Raw genomic sequence first — 25,544 nt, forward strand, 5'->3', positions numbered from 1 at the left:
TGGGAATTGCTGCTTCCTTCAGAAAGCTCCCCAGGGTTATTCTGGGAGACTTCTCCTACCCTTGGTCCAGGGCACAGTGACTGCGGGGGAGGCCTGTGGCAGAAGGCAGAGGAGAAAGACCAGAGAAGCGCACACACTTCAGCAGCTTTTTTTAATTTGGAACACTTTCTTCATAAAGGACACACCTTCAATACAGTTAACAAATGGTTACACTTGAATCCTGTAGACAGCAGAATTCTACACCCACAATTGCACAGGACACCAATGGCTTGGTTCACTGGAATGCAGTATTAACTTCCAAACACTCAGTTTGCCTTTATCAAAAGATGGCTCTGGAGTCCGTCTTGACATTAAAAGGCCAATTATTTATCTGCTGGAGACAAACTGTAGTGGACAATATATTATTGTTGTCCCCTCCCCCCACCCCTTAGAAAAGGTGACATGGTCAAGCTCAGTTTTGAAAAGTAGTACTGCACTGCTACAAAAGGGGCACGGTAAGAGGTGCCAACGTAAAGCTGTAAGGAAAGGGCTGTTAGTACCTGTTAGGTAACAAGGTTACCAGACATGCTGCAAGAACACTTTTTTTTTTTTGTACAGATTAAGACTATACAAGTATAGGAATGCATACAAAACTTGATCTCGCCCCTTTTACAGTCTACACGAACAGAATCCAGTTTTCTAGTCCACTCACCCGGTGTAGCGTAGCTGACCCGCCAGGTTACAAGTAGTGCCAGTTACGAGTCTCTTACTAAGCGAGGAGAACCTACCACCCTACTCAAATCAAGCTCCAGAACACCAAGAACTGGAGGGAAGAGCATTTGTTTTCTGATGTTTTATGAGCAATTAACACCACAGTCCATCCAGTGAGTATCTACACTAAGAGCTTTTACTACACTTAATTTACAATCTTGTAAATTTGCTCTGCAAATTTGGCACACACCGTTTTGTCTTTAAAGGCCCCTTTTAAGTTTCTTAAGTTTGAGTTCAGCAGAAGCTTGAGTGACTGCTTCAGAAGCTGCGCTGTCCTTCCCCAGGAGGGGCAGCCCCTGGGGTCAGCAGCACAGCTGGCTGTAGCGAGCACATCTCCCACCACTGCTGGGAACAGTCACATTTCTAATTTAAAAGTCAGAAATTGTTAAAAAGGTCCGTTCTGAAGTTGCATCAGTTGGTGAAAAAGGTCACTCGTGCTCCAACTCTAAAATGGTCACAGCTGGTACTTAAACAGGAGTAAAGGTGTTCGGGTGCACGATGGAATAAGGTGGTAAAAAGGGAAACGACCGCACAGCAATTGCATTCCCTTCCTCTCCAAACCAAACAGGATTTCCCTCACCGCCTCGCACGGTGCCCGGTTTAGGAGCGGGGAAGCCGGCAGGCAGCGACTCTGCTGAGTTCTCCCCTCAGTCCCTTCACCTCCAGCCTCCTCTAACCAGCCAAGGCGCCGCCGCTGCCCGCTCAGAAAACCCCTGCGGCGTGCAGCCCAACTCTGCTCCGCAGCTCGTGGTGGTTCCTGCGGCTGTGAAGATCACGGACTGATCACCCACTCACCTGTGAGACAGCCACCCTCTGCGACCCGACACCACCACACCCATGGGAAGCCACGCCAACCGTCTGTAAAAATACACTAAGGAAAAGCCACACCAGCCCTGTACAGTTAGAAACAACTTAAAATGGTCAGCCACGGCTGGGGTTGTTCAGAGCAGGCAGGAAGGCCAGGCTGCTGAGAACAGCACGGACACACGGCCCAGACGGATGCTGAAAGGCCATTAACAGCCGCTTGCCTCACACTAGCCCAGAAACTCAACCAAAAAAGTCTTTTTCTGCGTAAGTCTTCAGGTGCATTTCCTCAAGTGTTCAGCTTGCTGAAGAGATGGACAGGATTTGGTGTAGTTCTGCCACACAACAGGCTTCCTCAAACACTGCCGCACAGGTTAAGTACCAGTAACCAGTTACGAGTTAGTTTTTGGGAAGGAAGGGAACGTAGGAAAAAGCGCTTCATTCTGCAGCTCCTGTCGAAGGCCTGTGCTTTTTAATTCCAAGTTTATTCAACAGAACAGGACCCTAACCGTTGGAAAACTGCAGGTGAAACATCTGGTATTGGATTTAGGCATCAGGAGGCAGCTGCTGTCACCTCCCAGTTCAGCAAATAGTGAGAAAGGTTAAAAACCCCCAAATCTGGTGAGAGCCAATTAATAAAGAACCTAAGCCACATTGCAATTTCACTTTTAAGTGAAATTAAGTGTCATCTTAAGAAGATGACAACTCTGCCCTCTATTAGTCTAGTCATGACTCCGGTAGGAAAAATGGCTTTTGAGTGTCATGATTATGAAAGGAATTAATTGCAAGGGTGAATAAAATGCTTTAATTCTTGCAATGAGTGATGAGGAATTGAGCTCGTATGCTTCTTTTTGGCTGTTTTTAAGGCATTCCTCTTCAAAACCACTGATTCTAACTTTATGTTAGTAGCAGGATATACACTGCTAAAAATAGGGTTTAAGCACTTAAAGTATAGTCATGTGCATTACAGTTTGGAGCATTTTCTGTCACTTCTGGTTTTCTTCAACACCTTCAGATCTATGGCCAAGTATGTAAAGGAAATCAATAAGCAATGGAGGAAAGTCCAAGTTATAAATTTTGGACAGTAGTGATCTGCTCCTTCAGCCTCCTTTTTTTTTTTTTTTAATTGAGTTGTAAGTAGGGGCCAGTTCAAGAACTCAATTTGCACCACCAGTATTAAAAACGCCCACAACTGCACATGAAACCATTGCTATCCAACTGTGTGCATGAAATTCCAACAAAAGGAGAAAAAGGGAGGAGGAATGGTCATGTTACTGCCATACATTTATAGAACAAGAAACCCAAACCCAGCACCTGATTGATCACAAGAATTTCTTGCCTCTGCTGTCACATTACAGTGTAATTTAAGTGTCTGGTTCTACGTGGGAGCCAGCTCTGAGCGATACCATGGTACCATACTGAGTAAGAGATGCACTGTACCTTTCAAACTTGAACCAGCAGAATACTGCAGCTCCTTCGCACTTGTGCTCTGGGACTGAGAGTGCAATCACTGCTTTGCATACTAATATGCTGACCCAGAAGAGAGGGGTCGAGCTGACAGCTTCACTCAGCACCTTCCCCTCACGCTTTCCAGCGAAAGCTAGCAACTCTACATCTGGTGTCACCCACCGGGCAAAGCAAGCAGACCTGCGTAAACCCCATGCCAATGCTCAGACAGTGCAGAGGATTTTTAATATTTGTTTGTTTTCGTGGGCTTTTTCTTCTTTTGGTTTGTTTTTTTTCTTTTTGTTTTTAAACAGAAGGGATTACAGGTACTGCTCAGCTTTACAGATGAGAAAGAACCAGCTGTAGTTCCATATTCTAAATAACATTTGTGAAAAGAGATTACAAAACAGTGCATTTCTTGTGCTTTTCTTTAAGTATCAGAATTCAACGGAGAAATTTCGAGGAGCTAAATTCTCAGTACATTTTTCATTTTTTTGGATTAGCATTTATCTGTTCAGGAGACACACAGCTCACTCATGTCCACCACATTTCAGCAGCATTCAGATTCTTCAACACAAAGTCAATGGTTTTAAAAAAAAAAAAAAAAACAAACCCAAAACAGTACTGAGTTATGAAATAAGATCAATATCCAGTGTCCTGCTAATAAAGTCATATTTTAATATAAAATATTCATACAGCATACTCTACACCTCATTCTCTCTGCTAGCTGAATACTGTTACTGACTATTCAAACAGAAAAACTTCAACCACTTTGCTCTTCAATGTTTTGGAGGGACAATATGGTTTCCAGCAGCTACTTTGATCACAGTAGTGGGGGGAAAGGAAAGAGGGAAAGACAGGGGTAAATGTTCCAAAACTCTCTATTAGGTTACGAAGTCGGCTGAAAGAGGGGAAGTTTTTCAGAATGTAAGGACTGATCCCACTCAGTGGAACACGAAACACCACACTCATTAGTGTTTCCATTAGAAAGTTCTCCTTCCTACACTGCAAGTCACCCTTGTGCTCTCTTCCTGCCCAGTACGAAACCTTTTTCCCCTCTAGAAACAAAACTTAGTCATTGCTCCCCTCTGTTGTCTTCTGCTCGTTCGGTTAGAGTTAAATAATAATTAATGTTGCTATAAAGATGAGTTAAAAACCCCAAATGCAGCCTTGGAGCCCGCTCATCAGGGTGTCATGTTTCGGGAAGCTGATTAATGTCCGTCAGTTTTGTGTCATTCAGGATTGCACGGATTCTCTCCAGGGAATCTGCCTGCCGGATCCGCTCCAGCTGCACCTACAGAAAACCAACAGACACCACTGAGCTGGTAACTCGTGTCGATGCAGGAGCAGACCCACAACCAGAACTGAGCCACAGGCCACGTTAGCAGCCCCTAGTACCTGTGCAAGCAGGAGAGAGGTCAAATTACCATTGGCTGAAAAATGCAAGGCGTGAAGGAGCACAAGCTTAATTTAGAGCCAAGAATGGGAGGAAGGAAGACATAAGGCAGTTGTGTTTTTACAATAAAAAGCCACTTTCTGTGGGTGCTCAAGCAAGCCTTCATCTTCACTCTACGTTTTACCTAATAACCAGTCACCGACACCACAGTGGCCAACCCAGAGATGTACAAAGCAACGTAAACTTTCACAGAGGGAATGTAAAGGAAGTGCAGACCTGCCTAACACGTGCCTTCAAGCCTCCCAAGATCAAAGCTAAAATGCTCTTGGAGGAAACATCCCATTTCCAAGCTCACTCCTGTTATTTGCTTTTCCAATAATCCATCTTAAGCTATTTCTTATATGCTGAAAAAGCACCCAGCAGAACTGTGTTGAAATGAATGCAAAGAGATCACAATTACTTTTAATTTTTTTTTTTTTTCCACATTTTTTATACTAGGATCCGGGCTTTCAGTTGTAAATTCCCAACTAGTGGTTAACTGATTTTTAGCCCTTCTGCATTGTCGATTTGGCCAGTGGACACCTCACACTAGTGATAGTCCGCTGACAAGGTCAGGGAAGGAAATAACCCTGTCTGGCTGTCAGGAAACCAAAGTCCTCATTTGATGGTAATCTCTCACGTTACATGGCAGATCTTGTACTATGTAGGTGGAGATGGCACAAACTATTGTTTAAACTGAAAGCACCAACTGCTGAGAAACTAATGTGTAATAACTGCTATGGGGCAGAAAGAAGACACAAAATACGGAGCTACAACACTCTTACCGAGCTCATTACTGAAGGACTCCTAAACTACCTGCAAGTTTTGGAAGAATGTACCACACATCTTCAAAGTGGTGTGTATGTTTTTGCTCTAAGAACTGCATAAACCAGTTAAAAAAAAAAACAAGAAAAAAGAGGACAATGACAGGCAAGAAGCAACTTCACTAGCAGGACAATTCAATAGTTTCCTTTGTCCTACCTACTCCTCCAGAAACAGCCAGAACAAAAGAGGACAGTTCCCTATTGTCCATCCAGCTAAACTCTGTCTAGTAAACAATCTCCTACGTTCCTGTTTTAGTCTTCCAAGTAAACCTGAACACTTGACTCAAAAAAAATCATGTTTTTAATTCCACTGAATTTCATTGAGCAGATTGGCCAAGAGCTCAAAGGAGACAGTGCTGAAATTCAGTACCTCCTTTGTGAGCAAGATTCCTAGTAAGCTGGAATGTGAGGGGGAATGCAAATTCTAAAAAACACAGACACTGAAGGTGAGACCAATCTAGCCTGGCTTCCTGAGGAGACAGTTAGTCACTCTGCCAACATAAAAACTGCAGGTCCCTTCGTGCTCTCCACAGTTAACAGAAAGAGAGATGAGTCTGACAAACTGGAATTACCCTCAGTGAACACCCCTGCCAAAACTTCAGCCACCTCTCAGTATCTCATTGCCAACTACAGGTTCCAGATTTTGGAGGAAATACAAGGATAGCAACAGTGACAACAGCAAGGATAAGACTTTTAGATAGTATAAATAGAAAGCAGCAAACACAACATGAAGAACCATTTCATATATTCGTATCAAACAGTACAAGTTCCTTACTTTGTCCCCAAATGTTTGCACTCTAATGATGTGTTATGAAAAGTAACATACTGGAAAAACAACAGGAGACGGACAATGAAATACTAGGGTCTATAGGCATCGTCACTTATGGCTCTCTACAGTTTTTTAGCACAATAATTGTATATCTTTGCTGCTGAGAATCAGTTGGAATCAAGTAATCAGAAGAAAATCCCCAGTAGGCTTTAATATTAACCTCATACTAGGAACACTTGATCTGTTTATTATACTAAAGTTAAAAATAGTTTATAAAAACCAACATAAGAAAATTTACAACTGCTACTTCTTATTTTACACAGTTCTGAAGAAGTGAAGAAGCAAAAGTAGCACCTTACAAACTGATTGCACTTCCCTTACCTGAAGCGTCTGAGAAAGCTTTACAAAATCTCTCTGCACTTGCTCACTGACATCTAATTCAGTCTGCAACCGCTGAGCTTTATTCTTCTCTTCAAATACAAGCTGTTCAAGGTTTGCCTAAAGAGAAAAGGATTCTTTACGCTAAGTTTAAACTGAATAAAAAAGCAGAAGCTTGTATAAACTGATTAAAGCATGATATTAGAGCAAAGAAACATGGTTATTCTCAGAGTCCAGGCAAGAAATTATACCACTCACTCTTTCTAACCTCAATTTTTCTAACCACAAAATCAAGGGCTAATACCCATCAGACAAACTTCCTCATTAGACTGGTTAAAGCATGAAAAAGCCACGTCTTCTAACAGCACTATGTCCAAGGATCTCAAAATAAAAAAGCAGATTTCTGAGTTTTAATGAAACATGACCATAGGCGAAGGGTAGTAATCTGCTGGTGAAAATATAACTATCTTGCTGTCTCGAGTCTTAGTCAAAAAAGTCTTTGGGGAAGGGGAAAAAAAAATACAACAACAACAACAAAAACCACCACAGAGAGAGAGAAAAAAAAAATAAAAATCAGACCACAATTAATTCATCTGACTGCCAAAGCAGGGCTCTTTCCTACAGCAACAACAAAACAACATTTATTCAAAAGGATCAAAGCATTCAAACCAAGGTTTGTTTAGGCAGGAAGCTTTCTATATGCAGAAATGTTACTGAAGCCTAACTTTGGAAGACAATCCAAAAGAGATATTCAAGTTAGCAGCAATTCAGATCCACCACTTTATAAATCCAAGTGCAAAGTGATTGGGATGAGGATTTAAACCACATCCAGTGGACACCATTTCACATTCAAAAGCTTCCTTTTTCATACTTATGTAGTGACACATTCTCTGACCACAGTTTGATCATCATCAAAGATGCACATATACTTCATACCCAGACATCATAGCTACCTTTGCTGCGGTCTCCTTCTTAAGCTGTTCTTCTAGAGTGTTTTTTGCTTCCTGCAGACTCTCCAGCTGCTGCAGGTTTTCCTGCGAAGAACTTTCCAACTATATTACAATAATAAAAAAAAGTATTAACTAAGCCTCCTAACATTTCAGTTTCTCATGGTCCCTGCATAAAGGAAGTGTAGCCTAAGTGGCTTTCCTGAGACTCGGGAATACAGCTAAATAAGCTCTTCTAGGGACCTAAATAACATCTCTTTCTCTCAATTTCTTTCTTTTTGGAGCTGGAGAGAAATGGCCAAACTTGACATTTAGGTTATTATTAGGTAGCCTAATATTAGTTAGGAATTAGTCAACCCAATATTTAAATTACAGATTAACAAACAGACAAAACACCTTTTAAGGAACAGAACTATGAATGTGTCCCAGTCCTACACTAGCATCAATCCAGCTGTTCTGTACTTCAAGGTTCCAGGCATGACCTTATGTGTTTCCTTTGAAATGGTGACAGAAGCCACTCAGGTGCATCCACACTCTTAAGTTGATACCAAGAGCTGCAATAGACTGAGAGTGTCCAGTACGAAAATTTGTGTAAATGCATAGATTGGTGTTCCTTCTTACAGAAAGGAAAGGTTATCTATGCAAATAAGCCGGCCCTCCAGCATCCCACAAGCACGTTGAGGTGAAGGAACAATAATGTTACATGTTTCAGAACTCTCTCCTTAGTTCAGCTCTCTCCATCCCAATACCGGGCATACTAAACATCATACAAAAGTACATCTGAAGTGTTACTGACACATCAAAGGCAGGTGGGAAAAAAAACCTCATTTTCTCTAATATGAAGAGGTTGATGCCAAAGACACCAACACAGTGGCACCAACAGAACTAGCAGAAAAAAGGAATCCTATTTTCTTTGTTCAAAAAAACCAAAACAAAACCCAAAGATCCCACAGCAGAAGGGCTTCTTACCTGTTCCTTTTCCACTTTTATTCTTTCCAGTTCAGCTTTTAAACTGGAAATGGAGGCTGAAAAACAAGAATATTAAAGCTTAAATGTAAGAAAAACACAGGAAAATGGACATACCCTGTTTACTTCTGTTAATATTTAAAGGAGAATTAAGTGTGTGCTACATTAATGGTACCTCAAAGGTAAACAAATAATTGTACTTCTGTTTTCAGCTGCACAGCTTTGGTGTATCTACTGTCAAAAATGGGACAGTATTTAAAATTCAGATAAGTCTACCTATCACAAAATCAAGTCTTCATTTATCTTACTAGATTTCTAATATTGCTATTTTGAGACTATTTTACCCCTGCTCACCTATTTCCTCTTTGCAATTCTCTATTTCCAGCTGTAGAGTTTCTTCTATATTTTCTTTCAAATATTGTTCGGCTTGAATCTGTTCTTTTAAGAATAAAATCTCCGCCTTAAGTTTCTCCTCAAGGTGATCTGCTGCTGTCCGCACACCTATTATGTCTTCACGATATTTTACAATCAGCTCACGAAGCTCCTGAATCAATGATTAGCAAAGATCTGTATTACAATTTGCAGCTACACACAGTACTATATTTATCGGCATACAAGCCAAAGACAAAGCTATGCCACCCTGAGGTTTGTCCCACCATACCAGATCTTGCATCCAGCAAGGTATTAAAATTGCAAACAGTTTGCTTGGCCAGGGTAAATGGAGAATATGTAAAGATTCATGGCTCCACAGGCTTATGACCCTCTCCCCCTGCCCTTCACCCCCCACAATCTTTTAAGCTCGACGTGCTTGAGCATAAGGGAGTGGCCATGAAAAGAATGACAAGGCTTATCATTATTCAAGGCTCAGGATTATTACTGGTCTTAACACCTGGACAGAAAATTAAAGTGACTGATTTAGCTCAATTTACTGAATCAATATCTACATTGGAGCCATGGTGACTGAACATTTGTGTGCCCAGTTGCAAAATACAGCTTAAACTAGCTGAACTGGCATAAACCCACACTCTGCTAACAACAGAGCAGTTGTCAGGCCATAGTTAACTCATTTTATTATCTAGCCATGATAGATAATGGACACTTATGGGATCAGACTGCTGCTTTTGTACATCACAGATTTCAGGGTTAAAATCCAGATTATTGTTCATTACGCTATTTAAGTCAGCTTTTTGATAAAGAAGATTCTTCCAGCGAGATCTAGTCACATGCATTATTTGTGTTAATGATTTAAAAAAGTTTTACCTCTGCTGCTTCTGGTAGTATGAAATCTTCGGCTTGCTGTAAAGACACATGCAAGCTATGTTTTCCTTGAAGACTTTCATTATCTTTTTGCAGTCTCACCAGCTCTTCTGAAACCTGCTCCCTTGACTGTGTCAGGACAGCCTCCAATGCAAAGAAAAGCATAAATTCTCACTTAGGGTCATGCTCAGATCTCTTCATGCCCCGTTTATTATCATTGCTTTCAGAAGTCTGGGGAATTGATATTCTTTGTGAAGAAGGGAAACAAAATGATTGTGTGGAGCAACATGATCAGTTCTCTCTTGCCTGGCTTATGCACCAGAAATAAAGGCAAGATCAATCTTAACTGTACAGAGAGATAGGAGGAAGCAAGTGATAAATACAGCATTGTTAAGTCTCTCAGTTTTCTTTTGTATTTATCCATTAGCTAGCTGTGTTCATGGAGGAGGGTCAGGAGGGAAATCACATGTGGTTTTGGGAACTGGCAGTGATGTTTTATTAAAATCACCCAACAACTCAGCTGTAAAATCAGATTATTCAGAAACCTTAAACATTCACCCTGAAACTTTCAACGGTAGGTGTCTGCCTCCCACTGTCTTTTGAGGAAAACATCAAAACAGCTGATCCCTTGTAAAGAAAAAGGATTAAGAAAATATAGTTCTGCTTGCATTACAAAAGAAAAAAAAAAGCCAGTGAACTTTTGAGAGGAATGATTCCTTTGCTGTGGGGAAACAGGGACTTGAACTCTGACAGCAGCTGCCTTTTGTATTATAGGTGGACAGCATAAAAAGTATATTCAGATCAATACATTTCCTGACTCTTCTGCACCTCCATTAGGCGTCTCTCATGCAGAACATCAACAGGACATTTCTGCAAGCGATGTCCTGATGTCCTACAGACAGTCTCAGACTCCAGAAATGCAATACTGGGATTCATGAGAATGAATGCTGTGCAAAGGAGGAAAAGAAGAAACTTGATTCTAATATAGAAGAGAATGAATTGCTCTAAGGAAGTTAGACTTTGCTCTGCCCTAGAAAACAAGGCCCTATTCCTATTCGCTGGCTTAATTCTTACAAGATGCTCCAAACAGTCTAAAAAAATGTAAGTTCCCATGCATATCTCTTCCTGAGCATTAGGGCTGATATTTTAAGTCTGACCTGTAAAAACATGGAGGATTCATCTCTAAAACTCAAGAAAATATTCACTAGTGACAGTACTTGTGCTGTATCCTAAAAAATTGTCTTGAGAATCTATTCTGTCTTCAGATCTGAGGTGAAATAAGATACTAAATGGGCATGGAATGTACATGATTAATAAGGGGGAAAAGAAGTTGACTAGTGATCTCCATATTAATCAGCATGCATACTCACAGAAACCTGACAGACTGACCCTACAAACTGTTACAGGTCCAGCACTTGCTGTCAGAGCTCACTCGATCAGTATCTTTACATGTTAAGATACACAGCTCTCTCTAGCTAAGCTTGGCTGTGCAACAAGACAAAGTCTTTTACAAACACACTGAGCTCCAAAGGTTAGACAAACAGTGCTGTTTGAGTGATCTCTGGGCTTAAGCTGTCTTACCATTTGCTCCTGGACACTTCTCTTCGCTTGCGAGAACGCCTGCTGCAGTTCGCTGAGGAAGTTCTCCGACTTTTGACATTTAGCCATAAGCAAAGAGATCTTAAAAAAAGGAAAACCCACAGAGATATAAAGCATGAAAATGATTCTGAAGAAGAAATAACCATTTAAGTTCTCTTGCCTGTTATCTTTGCTAATATATACTTTGAAATTTCAAACTAATCCACTAAAGTTTATTTTGTTAATTCCTTACTCAGTAAAGCAGTAATGCAGCTCAAGTCAGTAAGAAGAGATGCTGTGCTTCTGTACCAATAATATACTTATATTCTAATTTACCAAACTCTAAAAACCAAATAAACAGTTAATTCTAATCAAATGTAAGCCAGTTCAGAGACTCTGAAGGGAAACTGCAGAGCTACTACTTAAGTTTTCAGCATTTTCTTTAAGGTAAACTAATTTTTTGTACTTTTTTCTGAAACTACAGATCTTCAAAAACTTTACAATTAAGTGATTTTACAACAACACATGTTTAACTGTAAGATTAAGCATTACTTAGGAGCACCCTGGTACAGTCAAAAGAACGAATGTATGAACATATTGCTGTCATCTAAGACAGACTTTGTCTAATGACTACTGTTTTCTTAGTAAGAAAAAAAACACTGGCTGGGATGGAAGAGAGAAAGTCTTCCAGCTCGAGTGAAGTAAATTCAATGTCTTGTACACTGAATTTACCTAATATTGTAATCTTTAATAGGCAAAAGATGGGGTTTTTTTTAAAACAACCCCCAAACCTATGACTACCACACATCCTATTTGGTTCCATTGTTCCAGAAGAGTTATATACACACCTCAGACTGAAAAAAAAAAATCTTTTCAGCGGGCTATTGTTTTAAAGAAGCCTAGCACATACTTTAGACCAACTACTGTTACTGCCTGCTCAGCTACTCATTAACTGTATGTCTTCACCACACTAACTGGCTGTCACCTATTGATGAGAGCAAGTGGACAGTGAGCAAGAACACAGGGCTACTTTTGCATGTTTGGGTGATTTCATACACAGGTCACTTCAAAACTCAAAAACTACTCAAATTAGAAGTACCACCCCTGTAACAGATTTCAAGAATAGAGATGAAACTTTAGGGACAAAATTGTATAACGTATTAGAGACATGTCAGACTTATCTAGAAACTGTGGCAGACTCAGCTGGAGCGTAACTAGCGCTAGAAATTCTCATTTTCGTTGCCTCTACAGCAGGTAATCCATCCATATCTAACAAGATGAGTTCTTGTTATATACTTTTAAATAATATTTCATGATTCCTACCATCCTGATTACAAAATGCTTGTACCTGATTAGAGGAGTCTTCAGCACTTTGTTTCATGTAATCCTCCAATTCCTGTTTATCTTTCATTGTCTTTTCCAGCTGATCATTAGCCTGCCTCAACATCACCTGCAGCTTTTTCACCTGTGTTGTTACAACAAAATAATTTAATTTTCCATTCTTTTGGGGAGCATTTTTTTCCTGAACACAAATATAACCTATCCCACCACAAAACAAAATCCCTCAAACCCCTATGCAACCCAGAAGTTCCTTTCTTGTTCTGAAACACTCTGCATCACAGATTACACCTACAGGGTGGGACATCAACCTGCACTGGACCATTGCCACGTAATGACTTCAATCACTTATTTCAAAGCGGAAGGTGACTCATGCCTTCCATACTCATCTGAAAATTGTTCTTCAGTATATGGCAGGAAACAAACATGCTCCAATACTTTACAGTCATTTTATGCTGTTAGGATGAGGGCCTCTAGTTTTTCCTTTGCTGTTAACAATTCTTGCAGTATCAAAGATAATATGATTTAATGCATGACAAGCATTTTAGAATATAAATTATGAAAGATACTGACTTCAGCATGAGGACAACACTTTTTATAGAACAATGCCTTTCCTGCGTGGTCTTATAGCACCAGATAAAGTGGTTCTCCAAGGTGAATCCTTAAGAAACACGTACACGTGGTGCTTATGACCACATACCCACAGCAAATCAGGTTGTGTGAATAAAGTGTCAGAAGTTAGCCAGATTTTAAGTATGCTCTCATTGTTCAATTAAAACCAATGAATAAAATAGCAGATGGTTCATTGTTGCATCCTTAGTAGTTTGAATAGCTGCAAAAATCTTGCTAAAGCTAGAAGAGAAATCCCACCTGGTCTCTTGTCTCAGCCTCCTGAATCTGGATACCTTGCAACTGCTTCTCATAATTCGAGCACATATCACAGCGTCTACCCAGCTTGTTCCCTGCATTCTGCACCTGGAGAACACAGAGTTATCACCTGCCATAAAGGCCATAAAATTCTTCAAGGAATGCAGGAGTGGTACGTACTCTCGGGTGTGTTGTGTGATCACAAAATATTACAGGTAAAAGACAGTGGCAGACTCATGTAATGGCAAGATTAAGTTGCTCTAAAAGTAAAGGATAATGTAAATCAGCTGCTGGATATCAGCTTTTCCTGGCAGGAATCCCACTATTAGCACAAAAGCAATAAGCCATGACATGCAAGAGTTCATCAAGTCATTCAGTGTGTTCTTTTGAAATATGTTACTTAATTACCTGTACAGAAACAGACATCTCAGAAAAGCTTTCAACAGGCCACAGCATTTTTTCATGCAGTTATTCTGTATTACATATCAAGCTATAAACACAATATTATGCTGTTTGGTTGGGGGTGGGGGTTGTGCTTTGTTTTGGGGTCTTCTTTGTGTGTATGTGATTTAGTTTTTGGTGTTTGGTTTTGGGTGGTTTTTTTTGGTTTTTTGTTTTGTTTTTTGTTTTGTTTTTTGTTTTTTGTTTTGTTTTGTTTTTTTTAAGATCAACACAAAGCAATTAAAAAGCAAGTCAGTTCATCAGGTCAGGACTTCCTTAAATCTTTTTCCTCCTATAACTGAGCTCTGAATATTTTTCAATGGCATATACTAATTCTGTTCTAACAGTCATCAAGCTTTATTTACTTCATAATACCCTCCTCCAGTATTTCTCAGTATCAGAGACTGAATAATCAGCTAAAATGACAATTGGGAAAGAATAAAGTAGAAGACAGGCCGATGTAAAAAAAAAAAAAAAGAAACCAAACAGGAGAAAAAAAAAGTGTTGAGGTGTGCAGCAGAGAAACAAAGAGTAAAACAGCTGCCATTTTGAAATTGCAATGGTTTTGGTCAAGGGGACAAACGAAAGTTTTATCAAAGCTCGAGCTGCAAGTCAGGTTTGAGCTGAAATCATATTTGTATTTGCTGTTCCACGTCCCACCCACACAGAGTGGCATTCACATACCCTGCCTGTACTCCTGCCTCCAGAAACACGTGGGAAGCAGCGCATTTCTTTTCTGAATTCTAAGAAAGGGTTGGAGTAAAGTGTCATCAAAATGTCAACAAGGCAAGGAAATACTAAGGAACAGAAGATTTAACTTGGCTTCAAGATCATGATGCTGTAATTTCTCCAGATATTACAAATTACTAGCAACACCAAAAAAAAGCAACTTTACAATAGGTTTGGAGAGACCTCCTAAGTAATGATTTGCAGATAAGATGAATTCCAAAAAGTTGAGGAAATAATATATCACTAGTTCATCTCACTGTCCTTTGCCTGGCCTCTTCTCTTTCACTGCATTTTTACATTCCCTTTTTTTCCCTGTCTTGTCTTCCTTTTCAACCATTATGGATTGTTATCTCCTCCCTGCCTTTTCTTCCTCCTAAAGTGTTGTTCCTTGGCCTCTCCTTCTGAAAGAGTAACCACATGAGCCCCACAATACTCCTCTTTTCAGCCGAATGCAAGCTTTGAAGTGGCATCATATAAAGCTGCTGAAAAACTGACAGGCAGAACACCCAGAAGCAACAATTTCCTTGGTCACCCATACTGAAACTGGCACAGTGTTAAGTCTAATCTGCTGCTTGCTGCTCTCAGAAATTGGTTTCTGATGATGCAAGTCCCCAACAATTTTCTGAAGCTTCCTTTGTGGTAGCTTTGTGTGTTATGCATATCTTGGCTGCTCATTTCTAAATTGCACTCCATGCATAATCCTCAGTAAAACTTCTTGGCATACAAAACAGCACTGTTAGCACTGCTCCTTTTGTTAATCTTTGTACTTTCCTAGTCACCCCCAGTTGCACTATAATGTCCTTTCCTTAGCCTTCCATTTTTTACCTTTTTTTTTTTTTTTTTTTTTTGAGTTCTGCCATCTTTTTTCACCCTCTCACATATTTGTGAGATCAACAACTACTTCTGTCAGGCCCTCCCCTAAGTGCTAGAATGTCCTGTATTTAGTAAAGCTGGCTTGCCCATGAACAGATCAACCAATAGTTTCCATCAGATGTGCTTTACCTACAGAAGTATTCCAAGAGAGAAAACTGAATAGCTACATATGATGCTACCTATTTCCTTCTGTGCCTGACTCCATGTAAAGCAAATTAGAAAGAGCTTTCACCTAGCAGAGAGCAGCCTGTCACAGCAGCTGCGTGCAGTGGGTACTCACCTCCTTCTGCAGTAGGTTCCACTCCGTCTCACTAACCAAGCGGTAACCGCTAGGAGATACGTAAGCGCTTTCTACCCCTTGTGTAACACTGGAAAGAAGTGAAGCAGTCTCTTCTTGCTCTGGTGTCATTGCTTTGATTGCTTTTTCCTGATCTTTGGTTAACATGAACCCACTTGGCATTTGCAGAGACCCAAGGGAAGCTGTATCAAAGTTCTCAGACACTGAGTCTGCTCCAACAAGTGGTCCAAAATCTGACTCATCCAGGTTCCCAGCAGATTTTGCTTTGTTGTTGTATCCTAAAGCTTTGGACTGTAAAGATCCAGATGTCCCCAGACTGTCTGTTGACTGTGCTCTCCGTAGTCCCTCTTTAAACATATCGTTATCTGATTTATTAAAAGATTCGCCAGAAGAAAGAAGCAAGTCTGCATCCAATGAATGGACTGAGCCATGGGTGCTATTTACATGCACCTGGAATTGAAAAACAAGGAAGAAAAAATTATATACTGCATTCTAGAAGCATGGTACAAGAGGAATGCTGGACACTAATTATCAGACATGGTAAAGGCAAATTTAAATTGGCTTTGGCAAGAACACCTGATCACTAAGCTTAAGATGGCAAAGGATAGAGAACTGAAATGTACCAGTTAGAATTAAAGAACAAAACAAATAAGGTAAAAAAAAAAAAAAAAAAAAGAGTCTTCTATTAACAGAGTGCTTTTGTAAGGATCTGTCTTGCTGCTGGACAAGCAAGGACAGAGTCACCTTACATCTTCCAATATTTGAAATGAGGTGCTTCTCCCACTAAAGAGATATACTTGCAGTATCACTTCTAGAACTAAAATCTACACAACAGAAGGCAAATACTCCACTTCCACAAGTAAATTCAGAAGTCTTTTGTAAAACAAAAAACTTTACAATAACATAAAAATAAATGGAGAATGATATACTTAAAATCTACTCTATACTGACTTCTGTGTCGTTCTTCTGCTTTGAGTATCTGACAAAATATTGTAAGAGAAATATTTTCTTTAAAAGATTATTTGTACATAAATTGGAAAAGGCTGGGCTTAAACAGAAATGTATCCTGGGGAATACCAATACCAAAAGCCACACTGTCCTGTGACATAAAAGGGCACATTAAGCCTCTTGATCTATTTTTATTTATTTGTAGCACTGAAAAGAGAGCAGTAATGCTTTATTTAAAAAGCATATGACTGCTTTCAAAATACCTTCCAATATATTACACACTTCTGCTTTGTCATTAGACATTTAAATAAGATAACACTGAAAACAAGGCTCTTAAGAAAAATAGTAATTTCCAAAATAGGTCAGCAGAGGCGAGCAGGCAGCTGGTACTTCCACATAAGCATTTGTAATTTATAACTATATATTACGTACTACTGTTTTTATGACTATTGTAAATGCCTTGTTTTAATAATTTTTAGGCATAGTATTTATAATTACACATAAATATATATACATGAGTTCAAGTTCACACCAAAAGGCAAGAGAATACAGACATATATAAAATTGCATCTTCAGACAACAACTGTTTGGTGATACAGTTAACAAACCATTTGTTTGTATTGCAAACTGCTCAACAGAGAAGAGCTCAGAAGTCAAATTATGGTAAATTGTAAGGCATGACTGATAATATGATTCATTACCACTTGAAAACATGTTCTGTACAGTTAAAAAAGGTCACAAATAGCAACAAAAACAAATCCATAAATGGAAACTGCCCTTTCTCAAAATGTAAAATTTTCCATTATGTATAATCCCTAGCATTAAATAAATATTGTGATTAAGGGACTAAAGAGTATCCTAGGAACTGAGATTAAAGAAAACATCAGAAGATAACACTTTTGTTCACCACCAATATGTCTCATTTGCATATCTGGATACAGAAGTGTTAGCATACAACACTATTTGAAATAGAAAGTTGTATCCTGACTGTAGGATAAATGGTAGAACTAGATCTCAGCTACATTTAGATGTTATGATTCTGAACATCTTCCTGCATTCTGAACTGTTATAAATCATTGATAAGAATAAAGGACAGATTCTAGAAGTATATACTTTTTTCCCTTCAAGAAGACTAAATAAAACAGGCAAAATACTGGCTCACACTGCAAATTTTCAAGTCTCTTGAAGCTTACATAGGCTTGGTTTGTTTTTGTATAAATAAAAACTTTATATAAATAAAAACTTGGTTTGTTTTTATTAATTTGTCCCTATTTTGACTTACAAAACCCAAATGGAACCTGTCAGATGATCAAAAACAAGCAAAATGCAGTGGAAAAGGATACGTAACTGCCCATTTTGATATTGTTTCCAAGTTCCAACCTGTGTGCTCATTGGACTTGTTTCCTCAGAAGTGAAAAGCTTAGGCAAATTTCAGGGACAATTTCAGCTTGTCCCAGTGTATGAGTATCTACAACACCCAAATGGCTTGCTAACTCATGACATCCAGCAGCATCACTTTTTCTGGCTATTACAATGGGTTTACTAATATAGCTCACACAGCTTCCACAAAAACTTGGTGCTGAGCCCCTGCTACTGGCTTGCCTAAAAAAGCTTATTTTTGGCTGCTGAACAGATGCGGTCAAAAACCTCAACTCACATAGTTGGATGAAGCTTAATACACACAGACACACATATCATACTATTTTGCACATGCTAAGCAACTGGCTAACTTCACAGTCAGTGATCTCAGACTTGTCTAACCAGTGTAAGTTTAGTACAGAATTCAACAAGTAGGTTAGCAAAGTAGCTACAATACCCTTGCTGAACATTCAGATATAATTGGTTTAGTTCTGAACATTTAGGTGTGTCAGAACGTAGTTATAAATCCCAAGAGACTTTAACAGCAGTTAACATCCAGAATGTAAAAGGTAAATTACGGTTTTTAACAGCACCTCTCAGGATTGGAAAGTATTGTCTTCCAATCTTTATTAGAATTTATATATTCAAGTGCAACTCCAAAGACCTTTCATCGCTTAATAAGAATTACAAGCTACAGAGAATAACAGGCACTAAGTTTGCATTTGTATTTGTAATCAACACCCTGAGGAATGCATGAGTGCTCAGAGTTGCTTTGAACTATCCAACTGGTTTACCTCTTCGTTAGAGAGCTGGGTAAGGGTTTCCTCATGGGCTTGAGAACATGAAGCTTTCGTTTCATCGTCTGAATCTTTTTGCTTCTGCTCCTTTCTCTTGCTAAGCCTTTGCTGATCATCTTCTTCCTAGAAATCAGTGGTCAATAGAAAACACATAAGTGGGATTCAATTTTTCCATAGCAGTCATAACATTAGCTTTCATGATAAGCTAAGCTACTAAGAAGGCACTGGAAAAGACTATTTTGGTTAAAAACCCAGTATTTATCACATTTATGGTTAAAAATCTAGTGTTCATTTCACAAGGCACCCAAACTGACTTAAATGAGAACTTACTTTTCAAGTGTTCTAGAATAATTTTATTTAAAGAACATATTACCTAGATCAAAATTATTATTATGGGGATTACCAAATAAGTAACAAAAATAGCTGTTACACTGGCTATTGTATAGAACCTGATAATATATTTGCATCACTAATGGCCCCATTAACAGCCATTATACAAGCACGAACATTAAAACAAAGTGTGAAAACTAGAAGTACCTTCATCACTCTAAACATTGGAATATAACATATGGAAAAAGAATCAAAAGAAAGACATCACAGAACACCAAGTCATAAAGCGAGTACACAATCACTTGTACAAACTGATTTAAAATTGAAGCTCTTTTATGCCCGAGTTAGGTACTGTATTGGAAAAACCTAGAAAGAAGTGAAACTTGCTATCCTAACATCCTTGACCCAGATGTTTTGCATCGTAGATGACTGTTCCTTCCTCCAAGATTAATTTCTAGACATTATTACCTTTTCATTTAACAATATTGACAACATGACTTTTAAAGTTACTATATACATTAATATTAAAATAATCACACAAATTGAGAGTGTCTGTTCTAACTGTTGGCTGTCATTCAAATGCAGAATTTCTATTAAAACTGTCAGCTATCATTTTTTGAAATATTAACACTTAAATAACTTGTCTCCAACATGTGATTTCCATACCTGATACACCACATTAAATCTACAGTATTAAAGAGACAAAAAAAAAAAAAGGAGGAAAGCAGAGAGCAACCTGATCCTTTTTTTTCAGTTCTTCAACTTGTCGGAGCTGCTCAGAGGTCAGAACGATTTCCATACGTTGCATGTCCCTCATCAGCAGACGCTGAGACTCCAAGAACTGGTCATTAGCTTTTTGCCATGTGTGTTTCAACTGGTTGTGCTGTTGTCGCTCTTGCTCTAAGAGATGGCAGACTATTCAAAAACAGAAAGAGTCATTCTGAACCAGAATTTTTTTAACCTCTTTTCCAAAGAGAGGCATTTTCATGAATAAAAGTAATTATTATTCTAATCAAGAACAGTCAGGCTTTGTTCAACAACTATTTAGGATGAAATAAGACATTTTCTTAATTCCCAAACTTGGCTTGTGATTAGGGATGTATTACTGACAGTTCAAGATTTCCCAATTAGAAGACTAAAGCCTTAACTCCATTCATGAATTCTAATAGGTTTTTTTTTTAGTGCTGGTTTCAAAAGACTGTCTTCTATGTCCCTACTTATTTCAACAGAGGTTCCATTTTTCATTCCTCTGCAGTGATTCTGCGCTGTACTGGCATACATGTACATTTACACACCCCTTCCACCACCAGGCATTCAGAGCTGACATACCTCAGGGAGCCATATCAGTACATTATAGAAATAATGCTCATAATTGTACACAAATAAAAGACACCAGTAAAATCACTTTAATAAGAAGGAAGCTTGCAATACTATAACAACTTAGCAAAAATTCAATACCATCCCTCGAGAGAATGAATGGCTCTGTTGTTTTTCTCTGTCATAAAAGAACTCCACATTCAACTCTTCTGTAAATGTTTTAAGGGCTTTCACATTTAAAAGTACTGCTTCCTCCCCCCACAGTTTCTTTAAATCCAATTCAAATAGGAAATCAGAAAAGAATTAACAGCTACGTTGGGTTTTGTATCCTTAGTGTAAAAGAGACAAAAGGATTATTATTAGATAGGTACCTTCATGCAGTTCTTTCCGCAACTTCTCTGCATCTTCTTGCAGGACAGATTTTTGTGTGTTGAGAACTGCCACATACATCTCTAAGTCTGTCCTACATGACTTCTCAGCTTCCAAATAATGGTTCAGTTCTTTAACCTGAATAAAAAGAGGGAAATCCACTAGCTCAGTGAGGAAACACTCTCAGGCATTTCCTTTTTGTTAGAAGTTATAGTGTCACCTGTTCAGATAACGTAGAGGTGCTGAAGGACAAGTTTATCTCTAGAAATCACAAATATTCAACTACCAGTGTGCAAGTAGTACTTGTATTTATTTCTGAATAAATTACTCATTAAAAATCTGCTAAGTCAAACATATCAGTATATCCCAGTTATAACAGCTGGATCATAACAGCAGCGGCACTGAGCACAGAGATGGCAAAGAGGCAAGTATCTCAAGTATCTAAGAAGAGCAGACAATGCAGCAATTCTTTAACCAGTGCTGATAAGCCAAAAACTAAGTATGATGCAGAGATGGTTCAAAAATAAGAGTAATAAGAGTAGTCAGAAAACACGACTATGAGGCAAGCTTGAACTAAACCTGGGATGGTAAGTCTAAGAAGAGAGAAAGCTTGGGGACAGACAAGAAAAAACCCCAAACATTCAAATCCATGAGAGACATCTACAGAAAGAAAGGAAAATCTTTCAGTGAAAATCAATTACTTCAAGAAAGACTGAAGAAATATATTAAGATATCTTTCTTCTTTTCTGTTTTTTAAATAGCAAAGCTAACAAAGAACTAGAATGAACACACTGGGGAGACTGCAGAATCTCCAGTAAGAACCTTTTAAGATAGGGTTACATAAACATCTGCCAAACATAATGCTTGTAGAAATGGATCCCTTCTTGGAGCAAGGATTGGGCTGAAAGATTTCTTTATGGCACTATTCAGTTTCATGGTTTGCTGAGTCAGGAATCACAGGAGTTTTTATTCTGAAGGAAACAAAAGCCTTCAGGCAATTGCTAACTGGCTCCACAGAGGTGCTCTTCATCTTCCTCAACACGGAACGGGAGCCACAGACACCAACTCAGAGTTCAAGATAGTTCTTAGGCTTTAACTTGGCATTGATGGTGGGGACAGCTTCTCCTGCCCTAGGATACCAAGTCTTCTATCTGCTAGCAGTTTAGCCTTTGAAATGGAGAAATTTGACTCCCATAGCATAGTTCTTGGGAAGGATGGAACAGGAGGGGAGGAAAAAAAAAAAAAAAAGAGATAAAAGAAATGCATTGTTTCACTAATCCAGCTAAATATTTGACACTGAAAAACAAAATGACATGACTCAAGCAGATCTGAGGGATTTCATCATGACCAACAGAAAAGCCAAATATATTGCTTATTCTGCATGTCAGTCCTCATATCCACCTAGTAATAAGTCATGTAAATGATACCTTGCATTTTTATAGTGCCATAGACTACAGTATTTTAACAACTTCCTAAGTTTGTGCTTAAATATCTTCTTGCTAGACACAAAATAGCAATTTTTTCCCATTAAGCTAAAAAGGTGACTTAAAATAGGACTATCGCAATGTCAGACAGGAGTAACGAAGTGGAATTGACCCCAGGTAAGAATTAAGGGCCTAAGTTATTTTATTTGGTAAGAACCACCATCTAAAGTGAGACAACTTTAAAAACAACCCCTCAATAAACTAGAAAACATGCATAAAGCGATTATTCTCTTTTTTTCCAAGAAATGTGTGCTTGTGTTTTACTCATCCCACAGAATTACATGCTCAGACTAGACTACTCTTAAGAAAGAATAAACGATAAAAAGCGGGGGGGGGGGGGAAACATTTTGAGAGCAAGCAAGAAAGAAGAAAAGGTTCATGTTTCTTCATCTTCCCCAAATTCATCATGGCAATGAAAAGGAAGTATTATTTGCATCAAGAGAAAAAGCAGAACTACCTGGAGAACTATTATTCCTAGGAGTACTTAAATCTCAGAAATTTGACCTATAAAGCACAAAGAATCTGTGAAGAAGGAAAACACTCAATCTAGTAAAATTTTTTAGACTGTTATAATTATGTTGTTGTCCCAAATTTCAGACAGACTTCCAAGTTGGAATAAAAGCAGGGGTGAGGGGGAAGAGAAAGAATTCCAGCAAGTGATGAGCATCTATTTAAATGAGGATGTAAGTGATCCGGAAGACAAAGCATTTACTTGTATGTCTTAACATTCACATGGTAAGGTACTTTGCAATTTCAGCCTATTTGACTTTCAAGATAAAATATTTGTTACAGAAGACATCTTCATTTCTGTATAAAACAGTACATTACATGCAACTATCTTAGAGTGATGTAGGTATCATTTACCCTTCACAGCTGATGCGAAAGTTCAATAGTGGTTCTGACACACCTGAAGAATACAGAAATGCTAGACAAATCACTTATATTGGTTTCTTGCCAGCAATGACCAGTATCCCTTTCTATGAATCTGAGGTTTGCTTAAATTTTAAGATATAAAAATTCTGGTGATATTGCCTCAATTTTATGCCCAGGATTAGAAAAAGAAATATAGGACATGCTCAATGGAAGTAGATTAAAATAATTCTGTCAAATTCAAATCTTTCTGTGGCTGCAAGCATGACAGTAATATAAAGGCCAGGCTCTTGGAAAGGTGCAAAGCAGCTATTTTTCTAGAGCTTTTTCTATTAGTAGTAGACCTGAAGCCATGCAATTTAGGCTAAGCAGAGATGATGCACACACATACGTATGTCATGCACCCCTCAAAACACAAAGATGGGAAAAACATAAATAGGCCAAAGACGTTATTTATGCTACAGGAGATGTATTGCACATGAAGAGTTTCACAACACACCTTTTCTCTCTTACAAAATTTGACTTTACTTATCTGCAAACTAGCATGATGTAAGATATAAATTAGGATGCAGTTACAACTCCACCTCACCTTTGATGCTTCTAACTCTTTTATTTTTTCTTCAGCTCCTGTCAATTTCTCCTTTAGTGCTGCAATCTCTTTCTCCATAGGCATCACAACCGAACGCAGCTTCTCAGCATCTTCCTGGGCCTGAAGTTAATACAATAAATTATGAATAGCACATTATCATAGTTTTCACCACAACAGTTTCCATTATCAGAGACTTTTGGAGAAAATCTCTATTCCAACAAAAACAGTGACTAAACTTCCACTTTCAATACTTGTCTTATTGCTATTTATTTAGTTCAGCAGTCATCTCTATGACAACAGGCCAATATTGCTCCATTCACAGAAGGCAGCTAAATTTTAAATCCATGTATGGATTAGGCCATGAATATCTCTTTTTAAAGAGAATGTTAGTAAATCTATCACTCTTGATACATGGGAGAAAATTTACTGACCAGATATTTCAAAATATGTGCGCTTTTCTGTTATTAAAGGCTGCCACATAGCACATATAAAAAAAGTGTAACACAAGAACTGAATGGTGAGTTATTGGTCATTTGTTTACTTATGAAGTTAAAAGAAAAAGGATCTGCACAATAATGTATAGTGTAGCTTTGTTCTGTTTTAGAAGACCATTTTTCAACTTTAAATTACTACTGATGCAGCATCAGTTTCTGTCATTACTGTCTGTATGTAGTTCTGAAATATTTAGTACAATTTGTCAAAAACACCATGATTTTTTCAAAAAGTAGTCCTGAAGAGATCAAAATAGGATAACAGAATGACAAGGGGGGGAAAAAAAAAAAAAAAAGGAGGAAGAGCCAGGGAAAAATAGCAAGAATTAAAATGAGAAATAACGTTCAGTGTTCAAATTCAAAATTGCACCTGTCAAAGGGTGGCCCCGACATCCCCATTTCTTCAATGCTCTGTTTTTTTTTCATGGATGCACTAAAAACTTTCCAAATGAAAGTAACAGATCCCATAGACTCCACAAGCAGAACACTCAAGTTCAAGTAAAATTCTTCAAGCCATGAAGAATTTAAGTAACCTAATTTGGGTTGGTTTTATGTATGAAGGCTCAGAATGCTCAACTGTTCTCTGTCTTCTACTGGAGGAACTCACCAGGGGAGGGAAGGCAGAGAACTGTGTTCCAAAGCTGCAGTTTCAAAAGATGACACTTTTTCTAACTGAATCAGTAAAGACAGCTGCTAAAAGATAACATTAATGTCTTGTTTTAAATCTAAACTAGAATGCAGGTCTTAAAGGTTACTCATTTGACTTTCAGTTTCTGGTAAGCTTATTGCCAACTGTATTCTGAGCAAGATTTTCAGAAAGAAAAATAGACAATACTTTTAACCAATGAAGTTTTCTACATTTAAAATTAATAGACAAAATAAACCAATATTACAATACCTGTCAATTATACAAATGCTGCCAGGCCTTTGGGCTCTAAAAAGCTTTATAGAAAACTCTATAGACAAAACAAAATTAAATTTCTTCATGTTTCATTCACTTCTGCTACATTTTGTCACTGCTAGTTTGCTTGTCCAGAGAGTACAAATAAAGTCCATGAGGAAAGTGAGGGACATCTTGACGCAGTGAATTCAATACCAGGGACATGTGATGGTGTCACACATACATACATACCCTGTCACCTGCAGCCAGCAACTCAGTCACATTCTTCAAACAGATGGGAGCAGGAGTTCAACTTCAAAGATTGCTTTATATTTCATTTATTGTGTCAGTTCTATTCATTTAATGCTACCTACAGCCAGCTCATACGGACAGCCCAACATTTTTAGGAC

The 25,544-nt window shown here is 38.4% G+C and overlaps 1 protein-coding gene across 7 annotated transcripts in view; it reads right to left on the reverse strand.

Moving 5' to 3' along the window:
• Positions 1-132: 132 nt before the first annotated feature.
• RABEP1 (rabaptin, RAB GTPase binding effector protein 1) overlaps positions 133-25,544 on the reverse strand; it is a 53,080-nt gene continuing 27,668 nt past the window's right edge. For 5 of the 7 annotated variants that reach the window (XM_074890221.1, XM_074890227.1, XM_074890225.1 and 2 more), the window contains exons 5-18: positions 23,764-23,883; positions 20,823-20,958; positions 19,871-20,049; positions 18,802-18,927; positions 15,683-16,150; positions 13,363-13,467; positions 12,503-12,619; positions 11,158-11,256; positions 9,580-9,720; positions 8,674-8,863; positions 8,323-8,378; positions 7,360-7,458; positions 6,410-6,526; positions 133-4,294 (exon numbers count right to left, since the gene is read on the reverse strand). In XM_074890221.1, coding sequence (XP_074746322.1) covers positions 4,193-4,294; positions 6,410-6,526; positions 7,360-7,458; positions 8,323-8,378; positions 8,674-8,863; positions 9,580-9,720; positions 11,158-11,256; positions 12,503-12,619; positions 13,363-13,467; positions 15,683-16,150; positions 18,802-18,927; positions 19,871-20,049; positions 20,823-20,958; positions 23,764-23,883 — 2,055 coding nt within the window. In that variant the 3' untranslated portion in view covers positions 133-4,192. The remainder of the gene's footprint in view (positions 4,295-6,409; positions 6,527-7,359; positions 7,459-8,322; positions 8,379-8,673; positions 8,864-9,579; positions 9,721-11,157; positions 11,257-12,502; positions 12,620-13,362; positions 13,468-15,682; positions 16,151-18,801; positions 18,928-19,870; positions 20,050-20,822; positions 20,959-23,763; positions 23,884-25,544) is intronic. The other 2 variants (XM_074890223.1, XM_074890224.1) reach the window with 2 other exon arrangements.

The sequence above is a fragment of the Strix uralensis genome, chromosome 20 (genome assembly GCF_047716275.1).
Source record: "Strix uralensis isolate ZFMK-TIS-50842 chromosome 20, bStrUra1, whole genome shotgun sequence".
NCBI lineage: Eukaryota > Metazoa > Chordata > Aves > Strigiformes > Strigidae > Strix > Strix uralensis.